Genomic DNA, 22829 nt, shown 5'->3' on the forward strand with positions numbered 1-22829 from the left:
CCAACACTGCATCCTGTTCTGGGAAGCAGAGACAGCTTAGAACACAAAATTTCCATCTCGCTGCTCCAGTCCTTAGGAGAACACTCTTCTTCCTCCACTACAATGGAGGACCTGCTTCAACATCTTGCTGGCAGCTGAGCTTGCATTCAGACCAGCAGTTTGGGCAGGAAAACACAACTCTGAAGGACTGTTGGCCTCCTCCTCCCAGAGCAGGCAAGCAAGGGTTGTGAGCAAACATCTCCTATTATTTCTGCTGCTTCAAGACAATTTTGCGCTACTCATAACTAAAATGGCAAATCCAACCTATTTTCAGAACTTGATGTCTAAATGGAAGCAAACAGGAACTTCACAATTCAAAAAAGATTACAAAAAGGTTAAAAAAAAAAAGTTTAAGAAAAGCAAACTAAAGCAAAACAGTAAATCTGGAAAAAATTATTTCTTACAAGGAGTCTGGATCCGGGTCAATAAATGGCGTAGCACCAAATGGATCGATGTTTGCTAGCAACATTTTGCTAATAATTGAACTTCCTGCAATAGAAGCAGCTAGACCAGCCCTCAAACCTGATTAAAAAGGAAACAGAAAAAAATAACAAAAAACCACTTTGCATTTTATAATTAGAGAAACATATATTGTCATAATATATAATCCAAATAGTGAGAGACAAAATTAATTAAATCCATATAGGGAATGATTGCATTTCTATTTCAATTTTTACCTATATTGGTTATCTTTTCAGGTGTCTGGCTCTCTTGAGCAGAAGGGCAGCTATGCTGCAGTGTGATGGCTGACTCTTCAAATACCACCATTGAGAAAGAAAAAAAAAACCAAGAAAATTCAGGATTTCAGGCCAACAATCACTGGCTGGCATAGTAACCAAATCCAAAAAGACTACTAGATCTTTTTACTTAGTTTAATCTTCCTCTCCAAAATTTCCATGATTTTCCTTTGGTCCTTTTCTTGAAAATATTCCTAAGGAATACCCATATCATTTTCAGAACTGGTCAAGTCATAGTTTAATTTAATTTGTGGGAAGATCACATCTTCACCGTGCCTTCCTTGACTAGTATCAATGTTACTATACAGAACACTGTGTAACGCATTTAAACAAAGAAAAATATTTTCTAAAAGCTTTCACTTAAATTGACCTAGAGAAAAATGTAAGCTCAGTTCCATTATGTTTTATCTATACTAATGAAGTTAATTAAAACATGTGTTTTACCAGTGCTCCCTAGTATTAACTACATTTGGATAATAACATGGTGTTTTAAAAAATATTTTTACTGCACAGCAGCTTTGTTTAGTTTCAGTTATCCCCTTCTAGAGAGGTATCTAGAGACTTCTTATCTAGAGGGTTGAACTTCACATAGATGTGTCCCTCTCTGCCTCTTCACAGCCTCACTGATTAGTGTGAATGATAGAAGGAAGTGGGGACACTGGTGGATGAAAAATTGGACATGAGCCAGCAATGTGCACTCACAGCTCAGAAAGCCAACTACATCAAGAGACGTGTGGCGAGCAGATCGAGGGAGGTGATTCTCCCCCTCTACTCTGCTCTTATGAGACCCCACCTGGAGTGCTGTGTCCAGCTCCGAGGTCCCCAGCACAAGAAAGACACAGACCTGTTGGAGTGGGTCCAGAGGAGAGCCAAGAAAATGGTCAGATGGATGGAACACCTGTCCTATGAAAAAAGGCTGAGAAAGTTGGTTCAGCCTGAAGAAGAGAAAGCTCCAGGGAGACCTTACTGTGGCCTTTCAAAACACAGAGGGGGGTTATAAGAAAGACTGAGAGACTTTTCATCAGGGCCTGTAGTGACAAGGGGAAATGGTTTTAAACTGAAAGAGGGTAGGTTTAGATTGACATAAGGAAGAAATTTTTTATGCTGAGGGTGGTGAGATACTGGTACAGGTTACCGATGCTGCGCCATCATTGGAAGTGTTTCAGGCCAGGCTGGACAGGTCTTTGAGCAACCTGATCTAGTGAAACATGTCCCTGCCCATGGCCGAGGGTTGGACTACCTGATCTTTAAGGTCCCTTTCTACCCAAACCACTGTGTGATTCTATGATTCTAAGATCCTGAATCTCATTTTTCATCCTCCAGAATCAAACACAATAGTTCTGCTACATCTGGTGATGTGCTAAATGATCAAGAACCTTCTATCTTGCATCTCCTACTATACGATTCAACACAAAGATATGTATGTTGGCTCAAACTAATTCAGGGCATGAAATAAAAATTGTTATTTGACAGGAAGAAGGGGAACAGAAGGCAATATTAAAGTAGTATAAGGAACAGCAGATTTCAAAATCATAATTACCTGGGCAGATAATCCTAGTGTTAAGCACTGGGAGGTTCTCCTTGCTTGCAGCCAAAGCTGGAGCAGAGAAAGAGCCTGTCTGGGAATGGATACCTCGGCTTGTACGTCGATCTGGAGATCTTGGTGCAGTTTTAACTGTGCAGAAGAAGTAAAAGAGCACTTATTAGACCTATTATATTACCAAATACATAGTTTTTACAGTCTTGAAAATGTTTCAAAAACATTAATCTATTATTATTTCATGACAAATGTCCTTTCTCCTCACACCATAGTTTTTCTTCTAAATACAGGGAAGAAAACTCAGAAACAGGTTATGTGACAAATACAAACTAAAATGAACAAGTGTGCTCAGCATTCAATACAGGGAGTTCCTGATTTATACTTCAAGCTACTAGCAAAAACTGCATTATACCTACCTTAAAAAGCAATAGTGTTTAATGCTGTAGTAAGCTTCTGATAAACATGTTAATGAAGTAATATGACTTTAACCTTAAATTCAATCCGTACTTAGTTATAAATATACTTATATCATATAGTATATTATTTATAACAATTTTAACATAGATAGCTATTGTGACCCATAAGCCATGGAAATAGATGATCAACAACCATACTACTTGCTTCAAGCAGCTAAAATGGGCCCCCTGCCTGCATCAGGTTTCTGAAAACATGAGAAAAAACTCTGACATCTTTATCTACAGCTAAACTGAAAACTACAAGGGAAGGGAAAAAAACATGTTCAGACATACTTGTCTTCTGCAGTTAGAGAGATCATGGGAGCACCAGTTTCCCATCATCTTTTTCACAAAAAAACCTCACAGCAATTCCCAAAATAACGTATTTGTTAAAATTCTCCAGAAGATGGTTCAATAAAACTTTGTGACAGATAACATGGTGTGTTAGCTGATGTAATTGTTGGTGACAAAGGCTCAGGAAAAAGAAGGGGGAGAAAATCAAGGGGAAAGGGAAGATGTTCACAAAGAGTAAGTGGTAGCTCAGGCCAGTTATTCCTGGTGCTGGCTCTGGAGTTGATGAAGAATAGGCTTTTCAGAGGGCTGACCCCAGGTGCTGTAATTACTTTCCTGGCAGATCTTGTTTTATGCAGACTGAGAGAATATGCTGGTGTGTGCTTTAGCTAGGGAAGTTCATCTTTGTGAAATTCAGCCCCACTGGACATAGCCAGAAATTGGTGCCCCAGGGAAGAAAGTTTGTGTATTACCGGATGCTTTGCTATAGCATTTCCATGTGCATATACAAAGCTTTTGTAAACCAGATGACCATAGACAGACATTTGTTGGCTAGCTCTGCTCCAAATTATGTCACATGTTAAAAAGTACTTCAACTTAGGACACCTTCAGTCTTGACCATCTGAAGAAGCTCAGAACAAAAAATGAAATTATTTCCAAGTGATCTCATATAGTCCTCTCAAACCCTGAAAACTAATTCAGCAAAAATAGAATAATTAGGACTAGCACCAAGAAAGTAGAAGAAAAACACCACAAGAAATGTGGTGGGAAAGATAAAATATACTGGTTTTGTGGCAGGAGGGGGACAGATCAGTTCATATCAATCATGATCGCTCAGCCTGAGAGTAACATTGGTGTGCTGTATGAAAACATTAATGAAAGAAAATGTAGAGTGGGAAAATCCAGAGACAAAGGGAATAACAAGAACAAGGGTTTAGAAATTTTGTTCAGATCAATTCAGGCCAGGATTTGGGCATTCACTTTTTTTAAACTGATAATAATCTAGCATGGAATGGTCAATGAAATGGCAAGTTCTTCACCCTCATGTATTCCAAAAATAAGATAACGCATCTTTCTGGATGACTTGCTTAAGCCAAACAGAAATTATTAGATGCAGGACAGGGATAAGTGGCTGAAATTTTCTGGACTGTTTTATATGAAAACTCTGACCAAGTGGACTAACAGCTCCTTCTGACTTTAACATCTGTATAACAGCCTTAGCAATTATCACAACATGCTATAGTATTGCATGATAACAATACAACACAATGATTTGTATCTGTGCAAGACAAACCACTTTAATAGTGTTAAAAAATGAAAAGGAATAAAAAGTGCAAGTGATATGTAACAAGAGTTATTAAATATTTAGGTGAAGGTAATTAACATATGGAAAAATATTACCTTCATCAAATGGCCAGGAAGATCCTCAGAGGGTAAAATACAATATTCAGAGCAAAATTAACATTCATTTTTCATAATGCTACTGAAAAATTCACAACGCTGTTCACACAGTCTGTTCTCTCTGTACTTGGGAACAAGGCAGTTAAATAGGAAAATAAACAGAGCAGCTGCTCTTTATTTGACAGATGAGACTCATGGGGATAACTGCAATAAAGATAAACTTTTGCTGTTCATGCTCTGATAAAAACAACAGAGCCCTAATGAGTAAAGCTGATGTTTCACTGCAGATAATTGAATTCATGTTTTATGCTTTGTCCCTAAACACTTATCTTTCATCGACGGCATTAATATGCACTCTATTTCACACATATCAGATGTATGAAGAGTAATACAGCTCCCCATAAACACAGAAATTTTATCACCAAGAAACAAGGGGTTTATATATATTTCTACATATGGATATACATATGTGTATATTTTTATTATATATTTATGGCAGTAGGATTGGGTCATCCGTAGGGCCAGCACCCTCTATAAGCTAGTATTGAAACTGGACAACCAACAAGCATTGAGTCCTATAGCCAAGGGAAAAGGAGAAGGGCCAATGTAGAGATAATCACTGGAGAAAGTCTGACATCCATTCCTGGAGAAAAGGAAATGTGAGATTCTGAATCAACAGATGAGGACACCACCTTTGAAGGATGTTGGTGTGGATTAGGGTAACAGATGGGATGCAAATCCCAAACAAATTTGCTCATTTTGCCACAGGAAGTGCACAACAAATATCTAGAGGATGAGTTTTGTTGCCCACCAGCTACCACTGTTTCTCCATGACTCACAGATCATCTTGAAACCTCACCTGCAGTGCACTAATAGTAAGGCAAAGACTGAAATTTCCACCTATAGTAAGAAGCAGATTTCCTAAAATTACTACACAGCTTGAGACTCTTGAACAAACTGGTCACACAAACACCAGTCTACACAAAATGCAGGATTGATGTTTGTGATGGAAAATGTCCAAACATGACCTCTGGCTGGACTGGCTTGGTGCCAAAACCAAGCAAGGGAGGAGGTAAGGGCCCCATACAGACAAACCATCCTTCCTTCTTCCACTGCAGCCACTCACTGGCAGATTTCATAAAGGACACATGAAGGAGAGATTTTACCCTATCATTTGAATGTGGGAATTATTACTGTGCTATTTCAGGAAATGAGTATTCTCTGAATATCATTTTAAACACAGTAACCAAACAGTGAATAGCCAAAAGGAAAGCTTAGTGACAAAATGGGCTTTATGAAGCCCATTTACTTTCAGAAAATGCTATCTTCCAAGCAAGTTGTTTGAAACTCAGATCACTTAATATTCTAATTGCTTTGTACAATTATTGATACAAATAATACAACTGGGTTCTTTCAGTTGCATTTTAAAACCCAGCGTGGGCTACCCACGTTGTCTTCATTTTTCGTGGACAGTAACCTGAAGAGCCCCACAGTGAGGACAGAATGATGCTCCTACAGGAAGGCAGGAGTGATCAGAGGGCAGCAGCTGATAAAGGCCATCCAACCAAGGACAGGGCAGGTAGGGGGCTCTACACCTCAGAAAGCAAAAGTAGTTTGGTATAGTGGCTTGCTATATGGCAGCCAATAGCTGCAAGGAACTAGTTGGACCAATGACCTGTATTTGGGACAACACAAGAAATTTTTCATGGGAAGAAGCTATAGGATATCAAAGACTTTGGTTCAAATTTCTGTTCTGGATTAGACAAATAGAGGAGGTGACCTTAGTACTGCCACTTCTCAGGAGACTTCCATGCTCCAGTTTCTATTATATTCTTTCCTGCTTTACACTGTTCCTCTTTATATAGAGGACTTAAACATTAATTCTCTCTGTTCCAATAACTGTCTCCATGCAAGTTCCCAGCTGAAACATCAGGGGTTTGTTCTTAATACAATGAATTAATATGTCCATTTCACACAATTTGTAACCCCTTCTACAGAAATTCCTATAATATGCCCTAAAATACCTATGACTGAGACATGCTATTGCCACCATTACCTAGGCTCTAGTCCCTACACAGGTTTATGCAGAAAGGTGAGTGTAAACACAGAATTAAATGCAGGCACCTTTCTCCCCAACAGATATCTTCTCAGCTTTATAAATACATTCCAAAAGACTATTCATGTCATCTCCAGCATATTTTCCCCTAACTTTCATTTATCCAAATACATTAAAATTTGTGACTAATTTCCAATGAAACAGGATGCTATCCTCCATAATGTAACTATAAGGACTAGTTTTAAATTATTTTATTCCTAATTTACTCACTTGATATGGACTCAAGTTCCTTTGTATCTTCCTCTTTCTCCTCTTCTTTGGATTCATCCAATTCTTTGTTATATTCTAGTGGAGACTGGTTCACTTGTTCTTCACTATGAGCGTTCTGCTCATCCACAACTGCTTGTTTAAAAAAAAAAAAAAAAGACAAAGTTTCAAGATTTTTAAAGAAAAACTGCATACATGGAAAATTAGCTTCTTTCTTCTGTAGCTTTAAGTTTAAAAATATTAACAAAAGACTTCTATTGCCAGTTCAGTGAAAGTCTAGCAATCCTTTGCCCATTGATAAAGATTTGCCGCTAGAAATTTTCATTTTGTGGAGGATAATAGTTACAAAAGCAGCACACTTTTATATGAGCAGTCATGTGCATATATATGTATTCCTATATGCAGACAGTCAGTCATTAACATCCAAACAATCTGCACTTCTTTTCCTGCAGCTTGTAATAAGCACATAATTTTATCTATGTAAGAAAGTAGAAATCAAACTTTAATAATGAAAAATTATGGTAGTTTAAATAAAAAAGCATCATTATTCTATCAGTAAGGATCAAAGTGTTGCTGATGTGCACCTTTTTCTGCTTGTTCAATGATCTGCCTCACAGCCTTCTTCAAGCTGTTTGCCCGGAGCATTAATTGTTCCCTTGGTTTGAAGAGTTTCTGGGTGGAAGACTTTGAGACACACTCTGCTAACTGCTCTTTACTTTCAGACAAGGATTCTTCACTTGAAAACTCCTCTGCTTCTTCTTCTACAATGGGGGGAGTGATGCCTGGGAGAATGGGAGCAGCCTGGGCTTCTGTGTGAAGAGCCTGGAGCAATAGGTCTAGCTTCTCATTTAACTCGGAGCACTAAGACAAAGCAGAAAAGAATATACACACACAGTGAACGTGTGAACATTTTCAGGAAATAAAGTACCAGATTATATTTAACATTTTTGGTGTCTTAAGAATTTCTGTAATTGTTTATGTGAAATCTAAACCTAGGTTCAACATTTTGGAATATCATATTATGAGTAGGTATGCATCTTTTTTTTCAGACAAATCCTGTGACATCCAAACAGATTAATTACAGCCAAAAAACTCTACACTAGGATTAAAAAAACACACCATGCTAAACTCAGCCTGCCACATAACTAGGGTACAGTTCATATATACTCCTCTCCTGATGGACTGCAGCATGGAGAACCACCACAGCCCATACCATGCATTATCAGAAACCATGGGTGCTCAGTATCCCAGTTTGGAGAGATAATCTACAGGGACATGCCCAGCTGTTAGACTGAGACACATCGGGGTTTTTTTGCAACACAGCTGGACATTTAAGCAAGTGAGTTGTCACAGAGCAAAGAGGCTCAAGTCAGAACCAACCACTGTTAAACACCTCTATCCATCACTAAGCAGTTGTTCTCTTCAGGTACACTGGAGAAGAGATGATTTTCTTGCTTAAAGGAAAGGAAACCAACATTGGCCTTGAAACAGTAAAAAATAAAAATTCATTTTCTAAAATGTGCACTGAATAGAAACATGAACCACAAGTTGCCATTTAGCAAGTACATTTCCTGATTCTGGGTTTGTTAGTGATTTTGTTTTCCCCTCTTCAGCTCATGTAAATTTTGTGCCTCATATCAAATCCTTCTGGTTTGTTCTCTTTTTTTTATTTTTTTTTTTTTTTTAAATGCTTTTGCAACATGTTCTCTACAATTTGCAGCTTAAACCATTAATTTTAACACTGTAGTCCCTCTTCCCTTCATTCCCCCAGCATATTCTCTCTTCATTATCCCACTGTTTTCCTGTAGCTAACTTAATCCCTAAAAGTATAACTCCTAACACAAAATATTTCCTTTTATCTCTACGTACATTACTACAAACTTTATTGTGTATGAAGAAAAAAGGTGTAAACAGAGTTTATAGAGATTTTAGACTTTAAAGATGGTTTGTAAATAACTGTTCTATGCAATAAGAAAAGAAGAATTTTAAAGTCACTGGTTGAAATGAAAGCCAAGCTGGGCATCCTGGAGCACTTAGAAAATTAAACACCCATGAATTCTAAACTTTAAAAAACCTGCAACTTTAAACCAGAACATAGTCATAGTCTTACTTTAATGGCCATAGCATCAGCTTCTTCTGCATTTTCCATTGGTTTTTCGTAAGTCTTCCCTATTTTGGCAACAAAGTCCTTTACAGTTTCACATAATATTCTTCAGATAAAAAAGAAGATGGGAGAAATCAAATTAAATAAAATAGATACATTTTGAGTATTAAATCCTTATGGCAATTTATTTATACGGATACTGCTAGAGAACATTCTTGTTGGAAACTGAACTCTGTAATCATACTTGCAAAGTAGATGACACTATTTTCCATGACTTGCAAAATTCAAGTGATAAGCTTTAAAAAAAACCCTCTTCCTCCTTTTTATTTAAGTCTTTGCACACATGGTATCCAAGTCTCTTATTTCAAAGAACTGAAATAAACACAACTAATTTTATCCATTCCCTTGCTTGTACACCTTCTATTCCAGAGGAATTAGCAAACTTGTATTCACTTTGATAACTTCTTCACACAGTCTTCTGAACTTCCATTCAAATATGGAGCCTTGGAATCACAGAGATAATCTACTGACTTTAATGGAGCACTTAGATGAAAGCATATGGCTACACAGGTCCCACTGCATAGCTCATGCTTTTGAACCACAGCTGACCCTGCAATGAATTTTCATTGTTTAAACTAGAGAAAGACTTGGTTCTTATTACCTACACTGCAGACAGACAGAAAACTTACTAACAAGGTGTGGATAACTGCTTAGCACTGTTCATTTGGTTGAAATTTATTTGACAGAAATTAAATAGATTTAACAAGATACAGAATCAATTTAGAATCTGGAGTTATAATAATATTCTGCAGTTTAATTTTCAACATGTGCTATGCATACTTTAAAATGAAATTTTATTAGCTTGTTTTCAGCAGAAAAAAAAAGAAGAGGTGTAATGGCATTCAGTTGTATTTTTGAAGATTCTACAACTGGTCTTTTGCATATTGTAAAATACAAGATTTTTTTCTCCACAGAAAAGGTATACACAGAAGACTTTTGATTTCAGATGATGTCCATGATTTGCCAAGTAATTATATCTAATTTTTGAGTGTTTCAGTTTGGGGAAAAAAACCCTATTGACTGAACTGATATAGACAGAGATATGACAAAGCTACCTAGCCCGAAGTTCTGCTTCACATTGGTGAAGTTCTTTGTCCTCTTAAAGATATGGATATGCACAAAACAAACCAGAAGAAATGTAAAGTAGATCACATATTCACATTAGTAACAGTAAGTTTCATATTTACGATGCATGCTGATTGGGAGTGATGTAAAATCAATTTATATCAATACTATGTGATTTCTTTAAATGCTGATGTGTTTAGTATTAAGCTATCCATTACAATTATATCATATAAAAATTTTGCAGAAAAGGCATCCACTCTAAAAGATATAAATTAAGATACATTAAGCCAAGACAGTCAGGCCAGCTGTAAGAAAACCAGGCTTAGGCAGAAGGTTATTATGGTGATGATGTTACACAGGGGATTTATCCCACACATTGTACATAAAACCGATCAACTCACTTGGCAGATGATATGACAACTGAGTGCTGATCAGAATTGAGAATTTTTGCAAGATGAGCAGCAACTGAATCCTCATAAGCAGATATCTGAAAACACAGAGAAAAAAGACTTCAATTTCCACACTTTTCAGTAGTTTAACACCAAGCAGTGAGTTAAAACGGCTCCAAAAATAGCAGGATTTCCATTTCAGATCTAATACAAGGACAAGCAGCTGGCAATGCAGATTCTACCTGCATACTGTATTTTACGTACCAGATTTTTAATATTCAAAATAACACTGCATCTGAGAACTTGATCCACAGCTCTTTTCCTCTTGTAGAGAAAACAGTAAGTTATTTCTAAGCTAAAAATAGTTCATGAGGCAGAAAAAAAATCTACCTTATTTTTAAATTTATAACAAGCTGTACTATTAAAATCTATTTTTTTTTCTAAAACAAGCAAAGTTTTCCTCAAACCAAGCTGCTCAACTAAGAATAAATCAGAAGTTTGCCTTTATAATCCTGAATTTTATTTTTACTGTCAGATAGGCTCTTAATCTACAAGTACCTCTACTGACAAGGGCTGCTAAAACTGGTATTATGTAATCAAAACAAATCCTTAAGGAGTAAGCCATCTATGGCTTAATCTTTACAAGAATGTTTAGGAGGATGAATGTGAGCTTTGTCCGTCTTTTCTTGCACAGAATAATTCTAAGTTCTGAAATACTCAGGAAAAGGTTTGAAATGAAACAGAAATGCATTCTCACACATTATATCCTGTCTCAAAATAGATACAGATCCAATCTCAATTTAAAAAAAAAAATTCTAATCAAATTCCAAATCTGAAGCCAAAAATAAATGTAAGTTCTGAAATTTTCTGATGGCTTCCTTTAAGAATCTCTCAAATCTCTTGGCATGTTTTTGCCCTTGATATGAAGCAGGTAGATAGAGCACCCTTTTTTTTGTCCTAAACTTCAGCCTTAGTTGTAGAACTCTGACAGTAAATCAGTTTTCATTTCAAGGAAAAAACAAGACAAAACTTTCTAATCTGTGAGAAAGAACTATTGTTTTTCAAACATCAGTATAAGATACTGGAACCAAAACATGTGAAATAAGTCCCCTGAAACTGGAGGAAAGAAGAAAAAAAAAAGAATCAGATATGTACTTCTATTTACTTTTTCAATTGTGCTTTAATACACTACCTACTGTAAGGTTAATTATGCTTTTTCTGAAATATCGTAACTAAATAAACAATGCAAAAAACATTATAAAATAGAGATTGAACAGGGTACTCAATAGAAAATGGCTTGTCCAATTCAGAGTAACTATAGTCTACAGGGCTAATTTTCTAAAAAAAGAAGTTTTATATGAGCAGTTGCATTTTCAGGAGGAGCTACACACAATTTCAAAGGCCAAACTAACTAGAACAAAATGTAAATTTTTTCCTCTACAAGATGAAGTTCCACTTGAAAACTTTTACTGGTTTGAAAAATTAGAGAATAGGTAAAGCTTTAGTATGCATTGCATACACTAGAAACAGAGCTGTGTGCAAAGCAACACCATTGCTCCTGTGATGGGAGTGCTGGAACCGAAGGATACAGGCTCTTTAGGAAAGACAGGCAGGGAGACAAGGAGATGGTGTCACCCTCTATGTCAGTGACCAGCTGGAGTGAATGGAGCTCTGCCATGGATCAGAAGCCAGCCAAGGGTTTATGGGTCAGGATTAAAGGCAGGGCAGAGACAGGTGACACCATTGTAGGGGTCTGCTACAGGCCACCAACTAGGAAGACCCAGCAGATGAGGCCCTCTACAGATAGGTGGGAACAGACTCACATTCACAAGCCTCATGGGGGATTTCAGTCACCCCGATATCTGTTGGAGGGACAACACAGCAGGGCATAAGCAATCCAGGAGGTTCCTGAAATGCGTGGATGATAACTTCCTTCTCCAAGTGATAGAGGAGCCAACAAGGAGAGGTGCTGGGCTGGACCTTGTTCTCAACCACGAGGAGGGGCTGGTGGGGAATGTGAGGCTCAAGGGCAGCCTTGGCTGCAGTGCCCAGGAAATGGTGGAGTTCAATACCCTTAGGGCACCGAGGAGGGCGCACAGCAAGCTCACTACCCTGGGCTTCAGGAGAGCAGACTTTGGCCTTTTAAGGGATCAGCTTGGTAGAGTGGCATGGGATAAAGTCCTGGAAGGAAGAGGGGCCCAAGAAAGCTGGTTAATATTCAAGGATCATCTCTTCCAAGCTGAGGAGCGATGCATCCCAACAAAGAGGAAGTCACACAAAAATGCCCAGAGGCCTGAGTGGATAAACAAGAAGTGCCTGGACAAACTCAGACACAGAAAGGAAGCCTACAGAGGGTGGAAGCAAGAACAGTTAGCCTGGGAGCAATACGGAGAAATTGTCCAAGCAGCCAGGGATCTGGTTAGGAACATCAAAGCCCTGATAAAATGAAATCCGGCCAGGGACATCAAGGGCAAAAAGAAAAGCTTCTACTGGTGTGTTGATGATAAAAAGAAGACTAGGAAGAATGTGGGCCCTTTCCAGAAGGAAACAAGAGACCTGGTTACCTGGGACATGGAGAAGGCTGAGGTACTCACTGACTTCTTTTGCCTCAGTCTTCACTGGCAAGTGCTCCAGCCACACTGCCCAAGACACAGAAGGTAAAGGCAAGGACTGGGAGAATGAAGAATCACCCACTGTAGAATAAGATCAGGATCAAGACCACCTAAGGAACCTGAAGGTACACAAGTCCATGTGACCTGATGAGATACATCCATGGGTCCTGAGGGAACTGGTGGATGAAGTGGCTAAACCACTATCCATCATATCTCAGAAGTCATGGCAGTCTGATACAGTTCCCACTGACTAGGAAAGGGGAAGCATAACCCCCATTTTTAAAAAGGGAAAAAAGGAAGACCCAGGGAACAGGCCAGTCAGTCTATCCTCTGTGCCCAGCAAGATTATGGAGTGGATACTCCTGCTAAGGTACATGGAAAATAAGGTGACTGGTGGCAGCCAACGTGCCTTCACTAAGGGCAATTCGTGACTGATAAATTTGGTGGCCTTTTATGATGGTGTTATAGTGTTGGTGGATAAGGGAAGAGCAACTGACATCATCTACCCAGACTTGTGTAAAGCATTTGACATAGTCCTGCATGACATCCTTGCCTCTAAATTGGAGACCTGGATTTGATGCATGGACCACTTTGCATATAAGGAATTTGCTGGATGGTTGCACTCAAAGAGTTGCAGTCAAGCGCTTGATGTCCAAGTGGAAACCAGTGATAAGTGGTGTTCCTCAAGAGTCCGTACTGGGACCAGTGCTGTTTAACATCTTTGTAAGCAACATGGACAGTGGGATGGAGTGACCCTTAGCAAGTTTGCCAATGACACCAAGCTATGTGGTGTGGTTGACACACTGGAGGGATGTGCAAAGGGACATTGACAGGCTTGAGAGGTGGGACTGTGCAAACCTCATGAAGTCCAACAAGGCCAAGTACAAGGTCCTGCACATGGGTCAGGACAATCCCAAGCACAAATACAGGCTGCGCAACGAGGAGATTGAGAGCAGCCCCAAGAAGGACATTGGGGTGTTGGCTGACTAGAAGCTCAACATGTCCCAGCAGTGTGCTCTTGCAGCCCAGAATGCCAACCATATCCTGAGCTGCACCAAGAGAAGTGTGGCCAGCAAGCTGAGGGAGGCGATTCTCCCCCTCTACTCTGCTCTCATGAGAACCCACATGGAGTAATGCATTCAAATCTGGGGACCCCAACATAAGAAGGACATGGACCTGTTGGACCAAGTCCAGGAGAGCCACAAAGATGATCAGAGAGCTGGGGCACCTCTTCTATGAAGACAGGCTGAGAAAGTTAGGGTTGCTCATCCTGGAGGAGAGAAGGCTTCAGGGAGACCTTATAGCAGCCTTCTGCTACCTAAAGGGGGCTACAGGAAAGATGGTGAGGGACTTTTTACAAGGACATGTAGTGATAGGACAAGGGGTAATGGTTTTAAAGTTGAAAGAGGGTAGATTTATATTAAGTGTAAGGAAGAAGTTCTTCACTGTGCAGGTGGTGAGGCCCTGGCACAGGTTGCCCAGAGCAGCTGTGGCTGCCCCCTCCCTGGCAGTGTTCAAGGCCAGGTTGGACGGGGCTTTGGGCAACCTGGTCTAGTGGAAGGTGTCCCTGCCCATGGCAGGGGAGCTGGAACTAGATGATCTTTAAGGTCCCTTCCAACCTGAACTATTCCATGATTCTATGAAAATCCCAGCCAGTGAAGCCCCAGCACTTTTGCATCTCTATATTTAGCAAGCTGTCAAAGGTTATAACCAACACCCTTACTTGGCTCCTTGCCAATTAAAACAGCCTGAATTATTAAATTATTCAAGAACCTGCTGATTAATTATTGCTTCACAAGTACATTTAAAAGTTCATATGCATTCACTTTCTTAGGAATATATTATTTTCTCATTTGTAGTCAGACTTTCCATGCAATTAATTTGATTAAGCATCTCTGTCTCTCAAAATCAAAACCTCATCAGATAGCACAAGCACAAATCTAGTCTGAAAACAGACTAAGCTTTCCTTTGAGGTCACTTATGATTTTGAGCTCTCCGAAAGAACAAAGAGAAAGTTGGGTGGTATCACCTGATCCAACTCAAACCGCAAAAAGCTTCTCTCTTCCTTTCAGAATACAACCTCTGCCTTAGAAATGTTGGGGTTTTTCCAATGGTTGTTCCAATCTCAAGATAACAAATACTTTGCCTTTAAATATATATATATTTTAAATTTTTATATGTATTATTATAGTATAGATATTATTATACAATAATAATACTGAATCATACACTTACATACAAAATAATATGATATATTATCATATATAATAATTGTATAAATATATAATGTATTAAATAATAATATAATACAATGCTATAGCCTTATATAAAATATAATATAAAATAAACTATTTTACAACATTTATATAGAAATACATTTTTCAGGAAGAAATTTTTATGACTGCTCTGCTGAAGACTCCTTAATTTCATTCATTTTTGGCAAATAATACAGAACTGGAAACCCTAATTACTTGAGATATACGCCATGAACAGACATTAATTCAGTTTAGTTAGCAGATCACAAAATGTGTTTCTATTTTTCACACAAGTGCTTCAGTTACAAACATTGTCACCCTATAAACTCAAAGGTAAGTATATGAAACAATGAAACAAAAGTAAAAATCTACCTGGCATTCCTCTGACTCTTCTGCAGTCACTGGAAGAATAGAAGGCTTTGCTGGTAATTTCAGTTCATATGACATTATACTCCACCTGAAAGAAACATAACAGCTTTTAAGTTTTCAGATTGTTAGTTTTATCTTTTCTTCAACATATCAACATAAAGAATATTCAGAGAATAACCACAGAATAAGTTGTTAAAAAAAAAAAGCTTAGTTTTTTAAAAAATATTTTTAGTAAACTAATTGCATATGGGTAAAATATTTGAGATTAACAGTAATAATTTGTTTTATTGATCTGATTGTTTGTTAGCGATTTGATGATGAGCCTTATTTGTGAACAAATCATATGATATTCAATGCAGGCAACAAAGATTTTCCAGCAAAACATTCACAATATAAAAGAATTTGGGAAAACTAACTACAGAAGTCAAAGGAAAATAGACATTTTCCTAGAGTAAAAGCTCTAAGGTAACATTAGCTTTTCATCTCAACTAGGGGAGGCAGACATGAGAACAAAGCAAACAGTGAAGTATTTTCATTGACATATATATTCATTTTCCCCTGGTAAAGGACACTACTCTAGAGCATGGATAGTATGAAACCACTAATAGCACCATCCTTCAAAGCCTGCTGAAAAGAACAAGTAATCACCACAGATGGCCTTGGGAGCAAAGTCTACTGAGATTAGAGCAAAAAAATGAAACTGAGCTTTTTTTTCAGTACAGAAAAAGGCAAACATGACTGAATCTACAAACCTTTTATAATGCCCAGGCCAACAATTGTTTCTAAGGATCAGTAACAAGCATTTCTCTACATACTTTGCTGCAAAATGATCAAGTAGTCTGCAGAAAAGCTTAAAATGAAATGGGACTTGTTTCTCTATTTCATTAAAAAAACCCATAAAATCCCCTTTGATAACATTCTAGTGTTTGTAACTAGAACAAGAATTGAAACACTCACAAGAGGAAGGAACAGAGTAAGAAATACTCTCAAAACCAGTGTTATGCTTTCACTGACATGACATGACTATCATCTCTGACTTTTTTTATAATGAGGATTGCTCCTTTGCCTTATGGGTGGAAGCCACACAAAACAGGACTGGCAAGATCTCTTGTTTTTGACTAAGAAAATGCCTCAAACAGTAATACTAATAGTGGATCAAGCCAAAGATCCAGTTAACCCAGCGTCTTGTCACAGCTGATGCCTCAGGAAATTATATGAAGGGTGAAACATGTGATGTGAGTTCTCCCCACATCCAAGGACAGAGTTCAGGTGTTTCCTAAATAAAGATGCTACCTTTAATGGTATTTAAAAGCATGCATGGAGTCCATAAAACTGCCTCCAACAGTTCTGAATCTATACAATTTCGTAATGCTTACAACTTCTTATAATAGGCAGTTATGAAGCTTCATCAGTTATGCAATAAACTGTCACCTTTTGTTCATCTTTGGACAACACACTTCCTAGTTTTATCAACCACTCTCCCCTCTGACTCTTTAGATTAAAAAGGACATTGAAAAGCTATCCCCATTACTATCTCGGCTTCCCTCATAATTATGATCTTTGCCCTAAAAAACAAAACCACTGAACACTAACTAAGTCTCTAAGATGCATTTAGGCCATCAGAAACCTAAATACAATTTGAATATCATGGTAAATCATGTATATATGCACATTTAGGTTTACCTGTCTAACATTTTTGTGCTGGCTCGTTCTAGTTTCTCCAAAATCTGAGGAAGTTGCGTATCATCATCACAGGATCCTCCCCAACCAAGGACACGAGCAAGGTCATTTCCAGTACCGAGGGGTAACACTCCTAACTGACACTGAAACACAATACAGGAGCAAATCTATTATTGAAAACTAAAAAGTACAAACTATTACAAATGCTTGTTATTTCAAGCAACAAATGTTAATTATATAGTTGATGTCTAAAGTTTGTAAATCAAATTGTGTAATCCAAATACAACTTGTACTGTTTACACAAGTGAAAATTTTCATTTAACAGTAACTATTGAGTTTGGCCCACATACAGAGATATGGCAAAGAACCAAGTCAAGAAAAAGTAAGCATACAAAATTAAGTCTAGTCAATCAATATAGTCAAGGAAAGTAAGAATGCACACTTGCCTGTTTGTGCAAGCTGAGCTTATCGATTTCTGACAAGACCCAACCCACACTTCCATCACCACCACAAACAAGAATCCTGAAGTTGTCAAACTTCTGAAATAACCGCAAACTGCAGAGAAAACACAGCCTGTTAGAGCCAGTTACGTCCATTAGCAAGAGAGCAGTTATAATCATTAGCAGCTGTTACAAGAAAATATGGTGCATAGCACCTTTACGGTCCTTTTCTTGTTCTGGGGTATGTAGATACAACCATCTACTTAATAAACCTATCTGCATCACATCTCTTGCTGTATATTCCACATATGCTGCCATTTCTGATAAATAACATGCAATGTTTTATTTAAAAACATTCCCTTGATATTGTTTTCAGGATTTTATTAATATTATTTTATTAATATTATTAAAAAATTTCTAAGCTATGAAATTGCAACTACTCTATGTTGCCACTTTAGCCAGAAGCACAAGGCACCAGTGGGGATTTTTCACGAGGACAGGTTAAGACACAACAGGATGTGCTCCACAACATGGGTGGGCTTTTGCCAACACGTGACTAACTAGATGCAAGGACTGTTGGAGGCAATTATTACACATAAGGTGATCACAACAACATAAGACAAGTAATACAACAATTCCATATGAAATCCTTAAAGCCATATCCTGCTTTTACTTCCTATGGCTCTTCCTCCTGTTCTCTGAATTTTAACACCCCCAGGGTACAACACTTGGGCAGTACAGAAAAGAAGAACAAGAGAGACAGAACAAGCAGAAAGGTGAGGCACAGAGGAAAGGGGAATGAGATGTAAAGAAACAGCCCCAAGGTAAAAACAACAGGGATTTAAACTTAAAAAAAAAAAAAAAAAAAAAAAGTTATTTTCCAGAATATGTATAAACTCAGAACTATTTCTAAAAAGCAACATATTAAGATCACAAATTTTTGAAGCATTTATATATTTTCTGAAGAAAATAATGTCACTTGTATATGACAGACAGATATCTATTCAGAATAAAAGATGTAGATACTTAAGGAAAAAAATGTTGACACCAGAACAATTTCTCCTCCCCTGAGAAAAGAGAGAAAACCACTAGAAATACACTATCTCAAACAATGCAACTACTTTTTAGATCAACTAGAAAAAAGAAGACAACAGCATGACCTGACAGAATAACTGCTAAGGACCTCTCTTTGGAAACTGGGAAAAACATTTAAAAGCAACTAACCTGACCTATAATTGCTGTGCAAAACAAAAATGAGCCTCCTGAACCATGCCGCTGTTAGATACAACTATATGAAGCAACAGAACTTGCCAATAGACAGACATATTTTTCAGTGTCCTCTCTTAAAAATTGTCTCTCCAATTAACGTGAACTTTTATCTATCATTATAATTACAATTACATGTTAGCCAAATGAGACTATATGTGTTATAATGAAAATAATATTGCAACTTAGAGAATTACTGCAATACATCCACAACACTGTACTAATTATGAAAATCCACAGCTGTATTTCATTATATTTGTATTATTTCCACTGTTTGAACTGAATTTTTGTGCATTTGTTTTGTCTACATTTTTAGCATGCAAGCATAATTCTGCATCTTTAAGAGTACAAAAATTAGTGTTTCTAGTTGCTGTAACTAACAGGCCATTTAACCACAATGCTAAATGTGAGTGGAATGAAGTTAGGCAACAGACAAATGTGCATCAATTTAATCTTTATGAATGTGCAAAGATGCTTGGGTTGTGGCCACTTCTATGCTAATTTCATCTCTATCTTTCCAACGATCAACCCTGCGATTTTGTAGACTGCCTGATGGTTTTGTGTTCTTGCTGCAAATTTTGTGAGATGATCATATTCTTGACCATTTGCATACGTTGCCTAAGCCATATTTTGAATGCAATTTTCAGATGACGAAAGTTTTAGTGTACTCATCCATCACCCACTGCAGACTCCCCCATGGACAATTGTGTTCAGAATTCAAAAAGATTCAGAGTACATTTAGACAATAGTTTTATTCCATAGCTATTCACAACAAAGTCATAGGAATACCTGAATTATGCACATCAAATGGACAAAAAGCATCTGGGGAACTGTGCAAAAAGGCTCTGATTCAGGAAAGCATCTAAACTTTTGTAATGGTATTGAACCTTACCAGTTAACAGAAGCCAAAGCTAGCCAAAAATCCATAAAATACTTGGGCTAATAGGTTTTGATTTTGAATTTTCAAGTGAGTTTTTCTAAAAAAGAAAGTATTAACCTGCCATCCCTTCACCCACCAGAATTCATACTGAAATTCTGTTACCTCTTAGATTTTAATCAGGAAGTCACAGTAGATATTGGTGGTAGAATTAGAGCAACAAGGGGAAAACACAACACTACACTTTGCACTAAATTCCCTTGCAAAAAGGATTGCTCAAGATTTCCAAGGTCATTACCCTAAGTGAGGTCCTCCATTCATTAAATCGAACACCTGAGCTGGATTTAACGACTGTTTGAATCGACGAAGAAACTTTACTCCCTGATTGTCTCCACTCTTTGAGTTAACAAAAACTAAAAGAGGACTGGCACAGGATGGCGGGCATGTGGCTTTCCAGAAACCTGTGAACATAGTTAGAAAGAATGAAATAAATAAGGCTTTCTAATATGAACAACACAAAAAGAAATAATGGGAAAGAGGAAGAAAGGGATGAAGAACAAAAGGAGTACATTTTATCATGCATAATGTAAATGCTAAACTGAATATTAGCCCTGCAAGGAAAACATAATTGCTCAAGATTTACCAGTTCATTTTTTTCTTTCCAGTATTTTCAGTGCCAAATTTAGTAAAATCCTGAAGACAATAGCTTTACTGTTTTTTCACAGCAAAAAACATTTTAGAATAAAAACCTTTTAGAATACTTCTCAAATCTCATCTTCACAGACTTTCACAAAATTAAATATATATATATTTCAGTTACAAGTGTTTGGTTTTAAATCTGATTTTTCTTTAACCTTACTGGATTGAACTGGAACATCCACATCTGAACTTTCTAAGAGTACTCAGACAGTTTAGAAGTTACTGTACTCAGATACTCCCAGATGAAACTCTGCATGAGAACTTTTTTCTTAGACTGAAGTTACCCAATTAATTGTAATAGAATCACTGAACAACAGACCTTCAGCTGTGATCCAAAGCTTAAAGTCAATGCAGGTTTTAATTAATCACAGCAGGCTTTCCATAAGGCCCTTAGTGAGTAGTAGTAATGAACATTGTTGTCACTAACATGACCAGTCCATGGAAATAGTGGTTTCTCAGCAACACTTCAAAATCAGACATCACAGGTCTAGGTTTTGACATTTATTTCCGTCAAAATTACCATGTTGTTTTCAATTACTAAAATTACAAATAAAAAACTGGCATTGAATGCTAATTTAATTCTACTTTATCATTATGTATAATTTAAAATAAGGTTTGATTAATTTATTTAAATGCCAAGGAAAATAATTTCACATATTGAACAACCCTCCTAGTATGAATAATAAACAGCAGCATGACGCCCTTGTCTAAGACACAGCAAGTAAATAGAGTGAATATATACAGCATAAATTATCACTTTTACTTACTTCATACAATAAAATTCATTAAACTGTGTTAAAGTTGTTGGTCTATATTTGACATCAACACAAACTATAAAATTAAAGCAGTTAGATTTCATGACACTCCTTAGTAAATCAATTCCCTGACTTTAAGTGCTCTATCCTGAGCCACCAAAGATCATCTCTTGAGTTCTGAACATTTGCTGGGTTTTTATCTGCGTGTTGTAGAATTCTTACACTGCTTATATTTAAAAGAAATTTAGAGAAGCTATCGAAGTAATTCCTCTCCTTAGCCTGGTAAAGTAGTTGCTGGATCTGAGCTGTTCAGCTGGCTTACCTCTGCATAAAGCAGTTATCCAAAATTTGAGAACTCACAGAACGAGCGGTGCATGCCAGGCAGGCATCAGCCCACCTCACCTAAGGACTCTAGTCATCCATTTGAAAAGTTTCCAGTGGTCATAAATAAATTAGGAGAAAATGTCTAGCGGGGGAACTTTCAAAAACATTTTTAAAATCATGTCAGTTAAATTATACTTTTGTCTAAGTTTGAAGACTGAATTCACCTGCTCAGCAGGAGGATTTTAGCCTTGTTTAGTTATACAGATCTCACTAGGCACTACAAGTCCAGAGCTACCACTATACATGCTGCAATACTACGTACCATCAGAGTCTATACTGTTTAGTGCTGTTGGAGGTATGATCGATACCTTACATTGGCCAAGTGGACATTTACGAGGATACAGATCTTTACAGGCAGTGTGAACCTACAAAAGAAAGAAAAATTATTTCCCTACAGTGGAATTTTGGGGTGAAAGTATAACTAATACAGTACCTATGTAACAAAAATGGACTAATATATAACGTTTTGGAGTAGAGGGAAAAGAAGCAATACTGGAAAAAAGACATATAAGTGTTCAACCACAAAGGCTTCTAACTCACTCCACGTAAGTTTGTAGTACTTCACCTTCAGTTACCCCTATAGCAAATATGAATTGTCCTTTCAAGGGAATCACTTATATCCATCCATGAGCAAGGGAAGACCAAGTTCCCAGCAGTCAGCACACTGTGCACATTCAAAGCAATAGCTCTGTATGTGCCTGGTCCACGTGGTTGTTGTGGAAGATGTAAGTGCACAAAAGCTAGCACACCTACCAAGCCAGACCAACTCACCAAATGTGGGTCCCATAAACTATGCAAGGTAGAGGTCTCTTCCATAGTTATTGGAAAAACAGACACATTCAGAGGATGCTGCACTTCACCTAAATTTCAAATCACCTCTGGAGATGCCAATCATTTCCCACTGCCTACAAACAGAGCCTTGGACATCTAAAGGCCGAAACCTTCCACAACAAAAAACCTGCTGACTATCCACTTCTGTACCCTAGCATATAAACCCCACATTCTTAGACAAGTTAAAAAAAATTACAAGAAAACTGTATTTTGGGGAAACAGCAATAGCATGTTATAGGGTATCAATCAGCAACCTA

At 37.5% G+C, this 22829-nt stretch overlaps 1 protein-coding gene across 5 annotated transcripts in view; it reads right to left on the bottom strand.

Moving 5' to 3' along the window:
* Positions 1-22829, bottom strand: part of DGKH (diacylglycerol kinase eta) — an 84910-nt gene that overhangs the window by 33907 nt on the left and 28174 nt on the right. For all 5 annotated transcript variants that reach the window (XM_026843417.1, XM_026843411.1, XM_026843402.1 and 2 more), the window contains 11 exons: positions 22004-22106; positions 20202-20364; positions 17767-17875; positions 17324-17463; positions 15644-15728; positions 10417-10502; positions 8897-8996; positions 7371-7647; positions 6790-6918; positions 2317-2451; positions 444-561 (listed from right to left, as the gene is read on the bottom strand). In XM_026843417.1, the coding sequence (XP_026699218.1) occupies positions 444-561; positions 2317-2451; positions 6790-6918; positions 7371-7647; positions 8897-8996; positions 10417-10502; positions 15644-15728; positions 17324-17463; positions 17767-17875; positions 20202-20364; positions 22004-22106 (1445 nt within the window). The remainder of the gene's footprint in view (positions 1-443; positions 562-2316; positions 2452-6789; positions 6919-7370; positions 7648-8896; positions 8997-10416; positions 10503-15643; positions 15729-17323; positions 17464-17766; positions 17876-20201; positions 20365-22003; positions 22107-22829) is intronic.

This window comes from Athene cunicularia, assembly GCF_003259725.1.
Source record: "Athene cunicularia isolate RWA chromosome 1 unlocalized genomic scaffold, athCun1 chr1_part1, whole genome shotgun sequence".
NCBI lineage: Eukaryota > Metazoa > Chordata > Aves > Strigiformes > Strigidae > Athene > Athene cunicularia.